The sequence below is a fragment of the Cannabis sativa genome, chromosome 5 (genome assembly GCF_029168945.1).
Source record: "Cannabis sativa cultivar Pink pepper isolate KNU-18-1 chromosome 5, ASM2916894v1, whole genome shotgun sequence".
Lineage (NCBI taxonomy): Eukaryota > Viridiplantae > Streptophyta > Magnoliopsida > Rosales > Cannabaceae > Cannabis > Cannabis sativa.
The window spans coordinates 69,122,045-69,140,249 of NC_083605.1; the positions used below are offsets into that span (position 1 = coordinate 69,122,045).

The following is an 18,205-nucleotide window of genomic DNA, read 5'->3' on the forward strand; positions in this document are numbered from 1 at the left end:
TTGTTTTCTTATTTTGTTTTCTTTTTTTAATTTTCCCTTTTTCTTTCTTCTTTCTTTTTGAAACCCTTAACTTAATGACCACCATTCCACCACTGAAACAACCCCACCATTACACAACCACCATTATACCACCAACACTGAAACCACCCTCACCGCAACCACACCACCACCATCCCAACCACTGCAACAACCACTACTACTGTTATAATTTTTTAAATCCAAATCAATACTGTTAAAATACAAAACAAATAAACCAAAAAAAAAAAAAAACATCACAAACCAAATTTGAAAAGTTAAAAACTAAAGTGACGTTTGGTAACACTTTTATTTTTTAATTTTTTAATCACAAAATTTTTGTTTTTGAAAAATAAAAATGTGTTTTGTAACCACTTTTGTTTTTTAATTTTAAAAATAGAAAATAAAAGTGTGTTCTGTAAAGTTCTTTTTTTTTTTATTTTATTTAAGTCGAGTCTAGGACCGGGTCGTGGGGGGATTAGGGTCCGGGTCTGGTCAGAGTCCAAAATAACTTTTGTTTTTTAATTTTAAAAACAGAAAATAAAAGTGTGTTCTGTAAAGTTCTTTTTTTTTTTTATTATTTTATTTAAGTCGAGTCTAGGTCCGGGTCGTGAGGGGATTAGGGTCCAGGTCTGGTCAGAGTCCAAAATATTGATTAAAAAAAATTGTTTAAAATATTGAAAGTGATTTTTTTTTTTTAAAAAAAAAAAAAATCGTCTTAATTAAAAAATTGAAAAATGAAAACAGTTTTATAAAACATGTTTTTGAAAAATATTTTCACTTTTTCAATTTTAAAAATAGGAAGATTTTAAAAAAAAAATACTACCAAATGCCACATAATTTTATACACACCACACATGTCACCATATCAAATCTAAATCTCACAAAATCAAACAAAAACCAAAATCAAATCCAAAAGAAAAAAAATATTAGATCCAACAGATCAAATCTAGGACCCTTTTTCCATCGTCCCTGACCCTTTTCCCGCCAAAGCCATAGCCCGATCCAACTTCGGTCGTTCCCAACCCCTTTTCCGCCAAAGCTCACGGCCTGGAACCATTCTCATTCTCTCAATCGGGGTGGATTTCTTAGGGTGGGGGTGGAGAGAATTTCAAAGAGAAGGAGAGTGTAACGGAGCCAGGCCACTTCCACCAGTCAGATATCAGATGGCGAGTCGAGGGTTTTAGACCGAGCTTGGCATAAAGCGAATAGACTCAGTTTGAGTCGCGGGTGAGTCAAGAGAGGAGGGGGTTCTGTAGTCGTGATGGTTGGTGATAAGGAGTGAGTCTTGTCTCCATCAATGGTGGCTGGTGGGTGGTTGTCGAACTAGAATGGTAGAGATGGCGAAGAGAAAAAGGGTAAGGGAGGCTAAAGGTAGATGGTGAAGGAAATAAGAATTTAGTGTTATATGAATTGGGGTTTTTTTTTTCTAGTAAAATAAATAGGTGCATTTTAGGAACACTTTTGTTTTCTAATTTTTTAATCAGAAAATAAACGTAAGATTTTTGTTTTTAAAAATTTTATTTTTGGAAAACAAAAATGCGTTATTAATGATTGTGAAGGAATGTATTGTTAATAATTCCACATGTACTGAAACTATTAAAAAAACACCCAATAATTTATTTAGTACTTTATTAAGTATTTGAAATACGAGAAAAAAAAAATACCATTAAAGCAATATCTCTAAGAAGTTGCAAATGGATCTGCAGGATCACTAATCATTGATGGTTCTAAAACCGTTAAACATACATTACATGCAATAGTACCTAAAAATACTACTGTCGTTGGTTTTCTTTTCGATCTTTACGCATTTCACTGCTCCACCAGAAATTCCTTATGCCCCTACCGTACTCTAGCTTGGTAGTTTCCACCGCCTATCTAGGGTTGAGCCTTGGGATTTGACGGCAGACTTGAAAAGCCACCTACAGACACTTTACGCCCAATCATTTTAAATAACGCTTGCATCCTTTGTATTATCACGGCTATTGGCACAAAGTTAGTTGATGCTTATTCCCCATGTACCGTCATTGCTTCTTCCCCGGGAAAAAAAGTTCATGACCCGTAGGCCTTCTACCTCCACATAGCATTGCTCCGTCAAGCTTTCTCCCATTGCGAAAAATTGCTACTGCTGCTTCCCGTAAGAGTCTAGGTCGTGTCTCAGTCCCAGTGTGGCTGATCATCCTCTCAAACCAACTATCGATCATCGCTCTTTACAGGGTATTAGTAGTTGTTTCCAGCTATTGTTTCCCTCCCAAGGGCAGGTTCTTACGTGTTACTCATCCGTCTGCCACTGGAAACACCACTTTTCTTTAAACTTGTATGTGTTAAGTCAATAAAAGTTGACTGCAAATAGCCTGGACAACGACTAAGCAATCTATCGCGAACGCCACCTTCCTCCATTAAGCAATAAAATGCTAAAAGCACTAGTGGTGTCTAACACCCTCCAAAGTGTCAAATTGTTATTTGTGCAATTAAGTATGGATCTCATACAATTTAATACAATAATTTTTATGGAACATAGCTAATCAATCACAAAATGCCGCCTCTAAGTGGTGTTAGCACCACTGGTACCTAATAGCTTAACGATGCTTATAGACTATGTAATGAGATTTTTCTACTGTAACTTCTCCACAATCCAAGACTTGGTAATCAAATTCGTACGAGAAAGGAAACAGTTTAAAAGTAAAAGACAGTGATCTGAAATATTTCAGTACCAACCAAGATAGAAAAAGTTTTCTATTGAATAACTGTTTATAAGTGATGAATGAGTATACATGAATATGCTGATAGCATCATCAAAATTGTATATAAAAACAGGTTTAACCAGTTCCACTTCAAGATTATTGGAGAGAAACTCAAGTGAGGATAACTGACCATATGATCTTGGCAAACTGTTTTACAGGGTTGAAATTTGCTCTTTTGATCAGCATTCAGTAAACCTGTCTAACCAATCCAATTTTGTTTTGGAGGGTCTGATAAATACAATCTCAACAAGAATTTAGGAATCAAAGGCCAGTTTTCCCAAAGCGGTCCCAGTTGGAGTTTAACATACCCCAAACTTTCTCATCAACTCTATGCTCTCTGCAATAGTTGAACCTGAAGTTCCAACAAATCCAAGCGAAGCACAGCTGCAAATGGTTTCCTCCACGTATAGAAGCACATCGGGTAAGTTTGAAGGGCCACAATGCTTGGTCACCTTACTATCAACATCACGAATTTCTGGAAGAAACCCATAACTCATCCCGTGATTTCCTTCCACAAGTCTTTTTGATGTTTGTACAACCAACTGATCACTCTCTTTGAGAAAAAACAGTTTAAACCGGCGTGAATCTTCAGCCAAATCACCCAAGTAACTTCCAGTCCAATTAGCTTCAGGAAGATCAGTCATCACAAAAATATGAATAGGATGAAGACTCTCTCCAAGAGATTCTATTTTCTGTTTTAATCCCATAAAAGTAGTCTTCCAATGGTTCTTGAACTGTCCATCTAGTAATCTAAGCTGTGCACAAAGGAAAGGAGCTTGAATGGTCTCACGAGCAAACTTCTTTCCTGCACTTACAATTTCAGGGACAAATGGGAGAAATTCAATCTTATCAATCAGATTTTGTACTCTTTGATCTCTTGGGGATTCATGTATATCAATGTATGACTCTGAACCTTTGTAAGGAGCAGTAAAAAGACTACCAAAAGCCAACACAGTGGCAGAGTCAGCTTCAGAACCAGGTCCGAGATGCTTATACACATCTCGCCGTCTCCTAACATAGGAAATTTTCTTTTTCCTTTTGAGCTGATCATCAGGTTGAAAAGAATCCAATGCTCCATCCTCATTTCCATTTTGATATGTCCAAACTGTAGTTCTGCAGTCTTCATCCACAGCATATAAACACTTAGCTACACTACCATCAAGCCCAGATAAAAAAGATCCACATTGTTTTAGGCTATCAAACAAAGAATATTGCCAATCCAATTCATGGAAACAAGTACTATCTATATCCAAATTGCACCACAATGAAGCAAAGATCCTAAAATCTATGACTCTAACTAAGGATGAAGAAACTAAAGATGAAATGTCAATGATGTCAGCCATGGAGACATACCTACAAGAAAAGGGAGATACATGATTACGAATAACATTTATATAAATCACAATCACCACAAACAAGCAATTTAAAAAAAGGATCCTAACACCATTAAATTCGATTTCGATCACAGAAATCAATCCGACCGAACAAGGGGTTAAGTGAATTTCTCGCATTGGTGTTATAAACATGAAAAATTAAACAAAACCCAATTGAACTGTCACCCTAATCTCAACAAACAAAGGTTCAAATCGAAATGACATACCTCTTGGTGCGAATAAGGTCAACGACATGATCCCAAACCGTGAAGCGAATCTGATTCGGTTCCAAAACTCTGAACTTGGGGCAACTACCGAGAGCAACGGCATGGTGATCCAAAATGGGAGGAATAAGTAAGGTTCTGTTCAAAATGGCAGAGATTAGAAGGGCGTTCTTGAACTCGGAGAGCTGGTTGCTGAAACCACTGTGGGGGGCGTACCAGAGGAACTTTTGTCCATGGAATGAGTTGCAAGGGGAAGAAGATTTGGAGAGAAGGGATTTAGGGGTGAGAAAGTAGTAAGAAAGAAAGAAGAGGAAGAGGCAGAAGAGAAAGGTGAGGGAGAGTAGTGGGGATCTGAGTGAAGAAGGTCTCTTGGAGTTGGATGGCCATGGTGATGGTCTGGTGGCCATAGCTCTGTTTGGGTTCAAAACATTCATCATCGCTCTCATTTTTCTCTTTCATTGCTCTCTTACCCAATTAGGCTACCAACTTATTTTATTTTATTTAAATTAAATAATAACTATATGTTATTTTTTGATTGGTATATTTAAATTTATTTTTTTAAAAAAATAAAAATTTAATAACTTGTACTAATCAGATATTTATAAAAGTTTTAAAATTATAATTAAGGTATTATTACTGTTAAAAATTAAATTTAAGTATTTATTTATAATAAATTAAAATTAAATATTTATAAAAAAATGTAAAAAAAAATGAAACAAATTCAATCAAACAAGTTCATAATGCACCTTATTTCAAAAAAACACAATCATAATGCACCCTCAAGTATTAGTTTACACAACTAATTGATGAGATAATGTAGAGTAGGCTACCAAGTTATTATACACAATACAACACTTGTATTTCTCACTTATATTTGATGAAATGTTTTTTTTTTCATTAGATTTTAATATATATTTACCATTAATACATACAAATTAGAACAAATAGGATTTCTTTTTTCCAAATTATAACCCTCTTGATTGTTCAAAAAAAAAAAAAAACCCTCTTAAACTCTTTTTTTAAAAATATTTTTGTTACAATATTAATTATATGATGTTAATTCGATATAGTTTAATATATATTTAGAAGTTAATACTGTGATTCATCTATATGTTTTTGGTGCTACATTAAGAAATTTTAAAGGTGAGATTGTTGTTGATATATCAATTTTTTTTTGAGAGATGCTTAAAATTGGAAATGATGTAGACAATGATTTAAAAGTATGGTTTGTAATAGTCAAATAATTTTTATATTTTATACTTCGGTTCACTTTATAGAGATTAATTTTTTTATGGTGGTTATAGAATTGCAATCTACTCAAATTAATGTTTCTGATTTTTATTGTTTTTCAGCAGACATTTCTCTTTTAGTGTCAAGTTTTTCAGGAGTGTTCATATTTTAGTCATATGTGAATATTGTTGTTCATATTTTAGTGTCAAGTTCAATACAATTCTTTTATGGTAGTCAAATGATCGTTCATGTTTATTAATTTATATGAATATTGTTGCTAATTAGCTAAATATCTTTTTTCTTTGGACACTGAATATATATGGTTGGAGGAATTTACACCTTCTCCAATGTCTTTGTATTATGAATCTTTTAATTAAAAAAGTAGCATTGTATTTAAAAAAAAAAAAAAAAAAAAAAAGCACCTAGCTATTGCTATTAGTTAGCATTTTTAAATTATGATAATCCATTCAAGAAACATTAGAAGAGGGAAAAAAAATTATTGAATTTGTTTCTCTTACGAAAATCACATGTTTTTATTATTAATCGAACCTCCATTCTCAAATTCATATGGCCCCCAATTTCATTACATGTGGTCAAACGTTTTTATTTTCTTTCTTTTTTTCACATCCATTTCTTTTACGATTAAAATTACTCATGCAAAAATGTACATATTTTTTTAATAGAAAATATAAAGATTTAAACACTTAAAAACATGTTTCCAGATGTAATAAGAACAAATAAATGAAAACTCAAAACAAAAATTTTCATTCGAGCAAAAGGGGGGAAAGAAAATTGCAGTTGAGAAAAAACACGACCACATATGAAAAAAAACAACAAAAAACGTTTCCATATATAACTCAATTTCAATATGAATTCCTTAAGATAAACAAAACTTCATAATAACATAACTCAAAAAACTCACTCAACAGACAAAATTGATTGCGACTGCCCTTAGTACTACTTGTTGTATATAAGATAGGAAAATATACACGAGTTCATGGAGAATGTGAAATAGGGAAATATAACCAAGTGAATGGCCTACTATCACCCTACATAAGCAAACACTTATGGGTCTGAAATCTGAATGAAGAACTATAAACAAATAACTGAAGGAGCAGACGCCAAGGACAGATTCAAATACCCTTTTTCTTCTTTCTTTTCAGGATATATAACTATACTACATAGCCTAAAGCCCAACACCTAAACAAAGTTTAAAAATAAGAAAAAGAAGCTAGATTTATTAGTTCGATCCCACAAAGAAAAATTAAGATGGAAAGCCAAACCAGACTGCACATATTATTAGTCTTGTATTAACAGTAACCTGTAGTGCTTATCACCACTTGGCTGATCTACAATCCTAGTTTTAGGGATCATTTCCATTTAAAGTGCATGGATTGGGCTGCCACTAGAATTCATGTTTGAACTGCTAGAGCCAGGATTTGCATGGAATGCTGACTGCCTAGAAGAGCCATCAAGCAGCTTCAGAGAGAGAGGTGAGGGACCATCATCACCGATAGACTCTCCTAAACTCAGTTTGGACATGCCTACAAGCTCATCAACATTGATTGGGCTCTTTGAATGAACTGCTGTTGGCTTCAGCACCTCGTGAGTCTCTTTGTTTACGTCTGTGTCGTTATCATAATGTGACCAAACTGGAACTGGATATGGAAAAAATGGAGAAATATATGCAGGATATATCACCGGATAGCAAGACTGAGGGCTATTATCAAGCTTTGGAGGTGCAGGTTCTCCATCATTTGAGTTGGTTGAATCCATTGATTCACATTCTTCATCAAGAGCAGGGGGATCAGGCAAGGTGTTATCGCTTTGAACTTCTTGTTGTGGATGGTTAACAGACAAGAAGTCTCGAGGCACCATCGAAGCATCAGCTGCCTGTAAAAAGGGCAATGATAGCATATTAATATACGTCATCTTTGAAGATCAACTAAAAAATTAGACATAAGAAAAAATGACATGAAAGAAGGTACTGACTTCATCTGCTATAATATCAAACAAGCTCGATCGTCTTTTTCTCCTGGAGACATTAGTTTGCCTAATGAAATATTTCTGGGCATGGCTTGCCACTTGGGTAGGTGTCCTTGAGATAACATAGTTCCGGGCAATTCCACGCCAATCACCTTTCCCAAGCTTCTGCAATCCAAGTAGAAACATCCTATGTTCCTCCTCAGTCCAAGGAACACCTGCAAACTTAGAAATTAATAGATATTCCAAAGACAAATTGACGTGTATGGTACAGCCAACAAAAGTAATTATTAGCTTTATCTCCTGTTATAATCCTTATCTTGAAATTTCTTGGCAAAAAAATAAAACAATATTATACTACAGCTACAAGAAGCACAACATAAGACATTTATACAAGACAAAATCTTCTTCCATGCTTACTTTTACCCAGTTATCACACCAGCCAAAGCTCAAGGACATCTTGTACTTCCAGTAAAAAAAATCCACTTCACTAAAGAGACAATATATACATTTAAAATCACAACTCAAAGCACTTGAAACTCTACATTTAACTTCAACTTGTATTATCCAAAGAAAACTGTTCATAAACAAATTTACTGTTCCAGTCAAATTATTCATAAGAAAATAACAACAAAATCCCAGGATTTATGATATGACAAACAAAATCCGATTAAAACTAGTTAAAAAAAAATATTAACTTGGTTGCTTCTACTCTAAGTTCCAAAGATGTACCAACACATAGTCAAAATTTCCAAAATGAAAATCTCAACTAAACAACTTTACTGAAAAAACAATAATTTCAGCCTGTAAGCGTGTGAGTGTGTGTAAATACATATGAACCGAACCTTTTTTCCTTTCACGACAACTGGAAGACGACCCGGGAACGAAATCCTCGGAAGCGTAACCATCAGCAGCAGCACCGTGGTCCGGTGTGTCACCGGGAGAACCCGGAACATTAGGTCCACCCTGTAAAGCACCCGAACCCGACCCAGCATAGTGGCTGAGATTTCCCATACTAGCACTCTTTCGGATCGACCCGTCAGTCAATCGGACTCCGAAAAGCTTAACTCCACGATTCGGGCACGTCCTCGAGTTGTGTCCATTGTGGCAGCAATAGGAGCACCGTCGAGTCATGGCTTGGGAACTCAAATCAGAGTTCCACCAACAAATTCAAGATTCAGATCGGCAAATGTTAGGGTTTGGTTTGGTTTGGTTTGGTCTGGTCAGGCTTTCTTTTTTCCTCCTACAAATCTTTCTTTCTAGGTTATGGAAACAATTCGGATCCGGATCCAAATATCCGAATTCACGTGATCCGATACGATTATTCGGGTTAGGGCTTTAGCTAAAGTATGATTGTCGATCTCCTCAGCTTTCGCAGTTGGGAAGAGAAAGAAGAAATGGAAGATGAAACTCTATATCCATATAAGGATAAAGGGAAAATGATTCGCTACATCTCATTTCACCGTTTCCAATAGTGGACCCTTCAATCATCACCGTTCAGTATTCTGACACGTTTAATTATAAAGTCTTTCTCGACGACTACGCAATTGTTTTTGTCATTTTCCAAACATTATCCTAATAAATCGTTTACCTTTCCATTAAGACAAAATCGCTTTTTTTTTTTTTTTTTTTTGGTTTTTAAGACATTATTTTTTTTTTTATTAATAATGATGTCTTTTTTCCAATTCATAAATTATATTTACCCTAATATATATATGCTTTTTTTATTTGTTTTTCATTATCAAATTATTAGTACTCGAGATACATAAATTTTATCAATAATTTATAATTTTTTAAAATAAAGTTTCAAGTAATATCTAAGTATATATAGAAGAGTTTATGAACTTTTCAAAAAATAAAACAAGTGGGCAAAAAATATATAGATCTATATTAATACTTATTTTCCATATATTATTAATTTAATTTATTTTGCATAGTGTATATTGTACTTATATTGAATATGCTATGAAATTTTAAAAAATTCTAATGAACTTATATTATAAAAAAAAATTAAATTATATTTCAAGCTTGTAAAATTGTATATGTGTAATGCACACTATTTAATACATGTTTTCGACTTGCTTTAAGAAAATACATATTTTTGATATAATAGATTATTTTTAATTACTTAAAAAAAAATTCTAAATAGCTATAATATATAATAATATAATTTATTTATTTTTTTTTTAGAAAAATCTAGTATAAGATGTTGGTAAATCATAAAATAACTCCTTTAGACTATCATCAATGGGAGATATATTCATTGTGTTGTATTTGATATAAAAAATAATTTTATTATATATTAAAGTTTTTATAAAAATATTAAATTTTGAGTAAAAATTTACAATTTTACTGTCACACGGAATTTTTTACAAAATATTGTTTTTTTATAAAACAATCGTAAAACAACAAAAAAGAACAATTAAAAAGTGAAACAACTAAAAAATAATCGAAGAACAACAGTGTAAACTTAATGTAGTACACAGTATAAAACTTACACAGTATTTTTTTAAAAAAATTCTGCCCCATATTAAAAAAAGTAAAAAAAGTTTGAAATTTCAGTGGTGTAAAAATTCCTAATATATTTACAACAATATTTAGCATTTTACTTCAATGCACAATTATAAAATTATACAAAAATTAATATTTGATTGATACTCTTTAAATATTTTATTGAAAATATAAAATAATAATGCTTTTTTTTTTATAAATATAAAAAGTTTATTATTTTATATTATAGCTAAATAATTATAGCATAATAAAAATGACATAAAACTAAATATAAAAGTAAACTGTGTATTGTGATGTAATTTTTGAATTATGTTAAATTATGTATCAAATTTGACACAAGTACAATATTTGACACATTATTGGAGCATAATTTTTACAAAATAAATTATATTTTAGCAATGCATCACCAATGCTTTACTAGGGTTGCACATTGAGCAGGTAGGTCGGGTTTTGAATTTTTTGGGTTTCGATCGGGTTTAGTAGGTTCTACCCAATATACCTAAATTTTTTTAAAAAAATATATATTTTTTTAAAATAATTATAAATTTAGATCTAATCTCCTCAGCACTCACTCCCATCATCAGACAAAAAAAAAATAGATCTAACCTCCCCTCTCTCCCTCATATATATATAAATATATACACAACATATAATATATATACGATACATACACTGTAAGAAGAAGCAGAAGAGAAGAAGAAGATACAGAAGAGAAGGGAAGAAGAAGAAGCAAAATAGAAAAAGAAGATGCATAAGAGAAGAATAAGAAGAAGAAGTTGCGTGAGGAGAGGAAGGGGGAACGGGATGTCGTGGATCGTGAGTGTTACATTTAGGGTTGGATTTAGTTTAACTTATATATATAATAAGAAAAAACATAATGTATCGGGTGAAGGTTTCACCTGAAACTCAATATTTAAAAATGCCAATCCAATACCCGCCTGGAATATCATTCGAGTGGCACCCGAACCTAATTGTTTTAATTATTTTTTTAGTACCGAGTTTAACGAGTTCAAGCTAGGTGGGTGCACTGGGTGTGGGCCGAGATTTTGAGCCTAAATGTTCAACCCTAGCTCTTACTAGACATTCTCTTATGTTTTATATAGCAATTATATTTTTGCTTATACTTGGACCACGATTATTAGGTTTGTAAATTTGTAATGTATTAATTGGTTAACTTCTCCCTTTCTATATTAGGTAGTTTGGGTAGCTAACTGTTTGGTTTTTCTTCTTTTCATAGAAATTATGCCTAAGAAGATTCAACAAGATGAGGTTGAGATGGCAGAGGAGATTCTGGAGCAGAAGGATGCTCCGAGATTGGTTTTGAATGATAGACTATGGGAGATGGACCAACACGTAAATAAATTCAAAATATATAATAATTTAAGGAAGTACGAGACCCATCGAGGTCTTCAAAGTGTTTTGGGATTATTATGGAATAAGCTTTCTATTCATGGAGAGAAGCCTAGTAAGCGCACAGATAGGGGCTTCGACATTTGGAGTTAGGCTCACGTGAAAACGGGTGCGCACCTTATTTTAAAGTGCTATTTTGCTAATTTATGCGTTGTAGTCAGAGTGGTGCCCTTCCAGTTCATCCTCTAGGTATATGAACTCTTGTCAGGATAGTATATCCTTTGTGCTCATCACAACAAAACTACGCCAACATTGGAGGAGATCTTGTATTTTTAGAAGATTAAATCCCAACCCATTAGGGGTCACAAGGAAAAAGTGAGCTTCCATCGATTGGAACGCCATTCTAAGATTATAGCTTGTCCCGTGAGTTCCATGAAGTACACTCATGATTTTTGGTAGGGGTGTATGTCGGTCGGTTTATGCTATAATTTTTTCAACCCAATATAAAGATCGGGTTACAAAAATTTAAGTGCAACATGCCCAATTAAGAAAAAAAAATAGTAACTTGCCCAATGAAATTGGTCAGTTTGGTCAGGTTAACCCGTCCAAACTGACCACTAATATTTGTTTTTAAATTTTTTTTATTTTTACATTCAATTGTTATATTTTAGTTACTTGTTATAATGAGACAAATATATATAGATTGAATTTAAAGTTCAAATCAATCACCATAAAAAATACATTAGTTTCAACTTTATATTTTTTAAATAGTCATATAAATTATGTGATATATAAAAATATATTATAAAAACATATAAATATATATAAAAAAAAACCCCTCTTAATCGAGTTGGTCGAGTTAGTTCGGGTTGATTAGACTAGTTGGTATTATTTTCAACCCGCCCAATATAAAGATTGGGTGGGTTATATTTTGGTTAGGTTTTTCGATTTGTATTGTTTAGTGGGTTATCTCGGTTTGGTTTAGGCAAGATATTTAGGTTGGACAGTTTACAAAAATTTATGTACAACCCTAATTGCTGGGACTACTAGTTCTATACCTCTGGCTTCCCACTGAAGAGAGTCCCTACACTCAGCCTGGACTTTAACACAACCATTAAGTGTTTTTTCTTTTCCTTAATTTCACTTCCTGTTTTCTTCCTTTTATTTTTATTTTTTAATGATTGTTCTGTTTCTTCTAGATTTCCTTCCCCAATTGCCCTTGACTTTGGAACTGGAGGAAAAATATATTTTTACAAGTCTTTACTACCTAAGGAATTACAAGTGGGCTAGCTTGTGACTACTGAGAATCTCTAGAAGGTGGGACTTATTGCGCCTCATCAAAAATTTAACCACATTTTGGTGAAGGAAACCGTTTAGGAGTCCTCAAAGGGGATCCAGAGGTGGTGAAGGAGGTTGTTGCAGTCATTACTGCTGAAGAGGCCTTAAAAGCTGCGAAGGATGATGAATACTAGCTAGCTGACTAGAGGAGTAAATATTTTTAGAAGATTTAAGCGAGGTTGAAGAGCTCACTATTCGCTTCACGGACGTAGTCCCAAATGAGGGTGCACCGGGAGCAAGTAATTCCGGTAGTGGTGAGACACCCTTTCATATAATTAGGGCTCCTTCCTTAACAAACTTAGATAATACTGACCAAGGGGGCTTTGACCTATATTTTTTAAATTTTGATCAAAATAGATATTCTTGCAATGATTTCATAAATAAAGTAGATTGCATTATAAGGAGTCTCAACCATTTCGTTCCACCAGTGCATCATCACGTTAGGGTGGGCGAATTTAGTAAAATTTACTTCCTAGGATTCTTCCAGCACAAGACTAACTTAGACCGAGAGGATATGCCCTTTTTGGTAGAGGGAAAGTCAATTATACTAAGATAAACGGTTTGGATCCATCTGGAATATTATCTAATAGCTTGTAGTTGTAATTATATTTGATATAATTTAACATGATGTGTATTTTTATTTGTTCCTTACAGAGTAACCTGCTATATTCTAAATGAGTCTGCTCAACAACATCCTAGATGCTATCAACTCTAGATCTGATGAAGTCTGTGAGGTGACCAAGGAAGGCAAAAGTAAAGACAAGAAGAGACAAACCTCTAGGAGTGGATCTCATAAGCCAATACCTTCGGCATCGAGCCAGGAGGCTACTCCAAAGGCTTTAGCCTCGAAAGACTTGTCTACTTCTGTCATTGACCTGATAAAAGTTGTTCTTAATATGGCAGCATTGCAACAAGTTCCTATAGGGAACATTGAGGAAGACAGCTCGAATTGTGACGGACAAGTCTTGGTTCTCAAGAAGTAGTCCAGTACTACAGATGGAGGGGCCAATAAAAAGGCAAGGGTGGAGACTAAAGAAAAAGTCCAACAGTTGGCTGCCACAAGGAGAGAAGCTACTAAATCTCACTTCTGAAAGGGATCTGATGTCTCCGAGGGTGGAAAGCCAATCAGAAGGAGCACTCGCACAACCAAGGACAATCAAGATGCGCCTCTACCACCCCTAACACCCAAACGCATTCCTGCCACTACCACACAACTGTTTAGGGAAAAGACGACCTTGCCTCCATTACCTCCTCCGCACTTCAACCTTCCAATCAGGCCTATGTCACTGTTAGAAGAAGCAAGGGCGCACATGGAGGCCATTGAGCAATTTTATCTGAAAAGGCGTGGCAGCGAGTATGATGAGATGACAAAATTTGCCATCAATATTTCTACCAAGCGTAGTGTCGAGTTTGCTAATTACGATAAGTGGGACGAGCCTTTTCCTAACATCTTAAATAGAGCAGAGATGACAGAGAGACTTCGTCCTAGGTTTAATATTGATAGAGCTTGCATCATCTACAAGAATCTTGGAAACTCTTTTATTCGCTATGTGAGCTTCTATCACCAATGGTCATTATAGGGAAAATGCATATGCTTGGCGTCATCTTCTATAAAAGTCATTGGTAAATTCATCATTTGAGGATGTTGAGTAGGTGATTGTACCAAATTGCAAGTCTCATCTTGATCCAACTCATTCAAGTACCTCTTCTGTGCATTTTAGATGCTTCTGGCAATGTGTGGTCCACCAAAAATGGTTGCCACTTGACCATGTAATGCAGGCTAGGCTGCTCAAGGAGGATTGGGTTTCCAAGACTAGGAGCTACATCAATTCTCTCTGTTGGAGCATTTTGTGTCCCTTGAAGGGTTTGTGCATTAGGAGCTTGAATTCCAGGAGCCTGTGGATGGACTACTCCCTGAGGAGGATTAATGGCTCCATGTTGTCCAGAAATAAAAAGTTGTTCATGTGCAACCTCCTACCTAGGATAAATGACTGGAATTCTTACCCAATTAGACAAATGCCTATTTCGTACCAATCCTTAGATTTCATCCTTCAGATAGTCACACTCACTGGTGGTGTGCCCTATATCAATGTGGTAGTCGCACCTCTTGTTTGAATCTCTCTTTTGTCTTTCACCCTTGTACATCGGCGGAGCTTTCTTGCAATAGACCATATTACAAGTTGCCTTATAAACATTCTCTCGAGTATCTACAAGGCATGCATACCCAAAATATCTATACTCTTGAGTCTTTCTTTTCTTCGCAGAATCGTTTTGACTTGGAGCCTTGGAAATCCTCTTGCTCTGTGACTGGCTTACATTGGACTCTAGAGTTTCCACTTTTTGGTTCATTTGTCTGGGAGCAGTACTAAATGTAGTTTGTATTGCTCCAAATCTAGAAAAACTAGCCTATGAAGTTGGCTGAGTGGAAGCACTTAGTCTGTAAACGGTAGGAGTGTTAAAGGCAGTTGCTGGAAGAAAAATTGATGGAGTAGTCATCTGTAAAGTTTGGGCTACTGCTATGTTTGTGGAAGGTGTTGGAAGTACTCCATAAGCTTGAGCATAAGCTTCTTCTAAGTTTATGAATCCTTGAGCTCTCGTCAAGAAATCAGTTAAAGTATATGCCATTTTGCGTTGGAGATCTCCCCATAGCAAGGATCCTATGGTTAATCCTGATGTCAAAGCCACCATTTTCATATCATCAGTAACCTTACTTTTAGCAAAAACATCCATCATGCATTGAATTTATTTCTTCAAACTTTCCTCTGGTTAATGTTTGACACTAGTCAGAGAACTGGCTTCCAGATCAAAGTCATTCGCTACAAACTATTTTCTGAACATTGCTTGTAGATCCTTCTAGTTGTGGACCGATCTCGAAAACAATCTCTACCACGAGTCTTCCGCAGACTTGCTTAAATTTAATGAAAGCAAAGGTATTTTGCATTATCAATTGCCTTGGAGACTTGCATCATGCAATTATACTTGGACAATTGGTCTCTGGAATCTGTCCTACCTCCATATAATTTCATTTGTGGCATTCTAGAGCGCTCCGATAGTGGTGCATCTATGATTCTTTCCACACATGGCTCTATGTCTTCTTCGTCAAAATTTGATACAGTATTTTGTTTTCTGGAGATCTTCTCTGTAGCTTCATAAACTCTTTGACTTTTTTCTCTAAGCGTTGAGTTTTGTCACTCGAAGATTCTCTTCCATGAACAGGATCATTGATGTGGTTTCTCAAATCGTCCATGCGGGGTCTGGCTTTTTCCATTCTTGCTTTCTCTTTTTTCTTGTTTAGTCTTCTTCAAAGATCAATCGTGGAGAGACTTCCACTGTTGCCGTCTGAGATGGATACACCTCATCAACATCCTTGCTTTGACTTGTAGAGTTATTTTGATGATGCTTGTCCTTCCTGGAAGCAAACTTCTTGACTCCGGCATCAGCCTTATCTTTTTGTACGACTCTGCCTCTAGAATTAATCTAGTCACCCTACCCTAGAGCATGGTTCCCTTTCATTTTTTGTTGAGGTTGGTCAACAGTTTTAGACTTCTTTTGTTGCTTAGTCGTGGGAGTCTTCTGCGAAGTGTCACCCATTATTTCTTTCCCTTTATTCTTGTAAGGGTTTGAGGTTCTAGGATCATTTGGATCCACTCTTCTGGGATCATCAGTTGTTGGAGGTGTTTGCACATTAGGGATTCCTTTGGTTAGGGCTTGTTGGGTTTTATGCCCTAAATAAAACTCTTTACAATCTGATTAGTTATCAATATAAGAAATTTGAAGTGATTGATGTTTGCATGAATTTTACATGCTAATGGTTTAATATGTTTAACATGTTTAATATGTTCATACACACAAAATCAGTTAAATCCAGATCATATGTTTATTCACAATTACAGTATCGTCAACACAGTGGAATGTGATTGTGATCATATGAATCAAAAGTTTTGGTCCCTGTTTCATCAGTGTTATTGGATTTACACTAATGTGATAATCAGCGATGATGTGTACTTACACTTGGAGTAAGTGTTATGTTCTTTCCAGGACATTAGTAAAGTATACTAGTTTCGAATGTATGGAGTATACATTGGACTGGACCGATATTGCAACTAAGTTAAGATATTACAAACTTACCGTTATACATATCTTTCCAAGTCAATATCAGTAGTTGATCTTAAGATTAAAAGAATCTAAATCCTGATATGCTTGGGCTCAACTCAGGAGTGTTATTCATGTTCTTTGATTTATTAGTCAAGCCTACTTTTGGGTCAGGGTGATACGTATATTTTGGAAACATGATAGTATGATTGAGTGGGAGTGCTGAACATAAATATGGAATCTATAGCTTCTACTGGTGTATAGAAGTTAAGTGATGATTCCCTTCGAGCTTAGCAAATAGAAGTAAATGGATGAGCTCTTGTTTAACTGACTAATTATTAGATCACTAAACACCATTTACAGGTAGCTAAGTGTTTTAAGGGGCAAAATACATTGAGGGGTGAGAACGGTAAAGAAATCCCATCTCGATGTAAATCATCTATATAGAGGATCTTTAAATCACAATAAGATTATAACAATGGTTAAATGAGATAGTATATTGGTATCGTGAAACATACAATATGCTCTATATAAGTCTGAGAGTGCAATTCTAAGTTCTAAGAGTGGATTCAACGAAGAATTAATAAGTAGGAATTTACTTGGTAAATTTGGTTCACTTATTGGAAGCTCAGCATATAGATCCATGGTCCCCATTCTAGTTGAGAACATTCTGCTTGTAAGACTCATTAATTGATTCGTGATTGATCAATTATAATTCTAAAGTTAGACTATGTCTAATTTTATGAATTTTCACTAATTAGGGGTGAAATTGTAAGGAAAAGAGTTTTCTAGGTTTATTTATTTATTAATGGACTTTATATGTCTAATTAATAATTAAATTAAATGACAATATTATTTAATAATCTATTTTAGTTATTAAATAATTAGTTTTGGCATTTAAAAGGTTAGAATTGGAAAATTGGCATTTTTGAGAAAATAGAGATAAAATTTGATAAAATTGCAAAATTAAGTGAGGCCCATTAACACCATATGGCCCGGCCACTTAAAAGGCTTTTTCAAATTAATATTTTCATTATTTTAATGCCAAATAAATCCTAACCTAAACCTAGTAGTTGCCTATAAATAGAAAGTGATGGCTCACTCTCACAACAAGTTTTCAGATTAGCTTTCTGACAGAAATTTCTCTCTTCAGAAAACTGAGCCTTCCTCACTCTCTACCTTGGCCGAAATACCTCTCTCTCTTTTCCCTTCATCTTTTTCGTGACCCTAGTGAAAGAGTAAGTGCCCACACACAGCAAGCAGTAACTCAATCATAGATTGGAAGACTGTGAAGGATCAAAGCTTGAAGAAGAAGGAGATTCGGGCTCAGATCTTGATTATACTC

At 34.6% G+C, this 18,205-nt stretch overlaps 2 protein-coding genes across 2 annotated transcripts; both read right to left on the bottom strand.

Annotated features, from left to right (window-relative positions):
• Window positions 1–2,738: 2,738 nt before the first annotated feature.
• LOC115717138 (O-fucosyltransferase 30) lies at window positions 2,739–4,842 on the bottom strand. The gene is made up of 2 exons (XM_030646088.2): window positions 4,360–4,842; window positions 2,739–4,112 (listed from the first exon to the last, which is right to left on the bottom strand). The coding sequence occupies exons 1-2, from the start codon at window positions 4,800–4,802 to the stop codon at window positions 3,059–3,061; spliced, it is 1,497 nt and encodes a 498-aa protein (XP_030501948.1). The 5' UTR covers window positions 4,803–4,842; the 3' UTR covers window positions 2,739–3,058.
• A 1,679-nt stretch (window positions 4,843–6,521) lies between these two features.
• LOC115716369 (transcription factor MYBS3) lies at window positions 6,522–8,994 on the bottom strand. Its single transcript, XM_030645151.2, has 3 exons — window positions 8,415–8,994; window positions 7,579–7,787; window positions 6,522–7,479 (listed from the first exon to the last, which is right to left on the bottom strand). The coding sequence occupies exons 1-3, from the start codon at window positions 8,701–8,703 to the stop codon at window positions 6,967–6,969; spliced, it is 1,011 nt and encodes a 336-aa protein (XP_030501011.1). The 5' UTR covers window positions 8,704–8,994; the 3' UTR covers window positions 6,522–6,966.
• Between the last annotated feature and the right edge of the window lie 9,211 nt (window positions 8,995–18,205).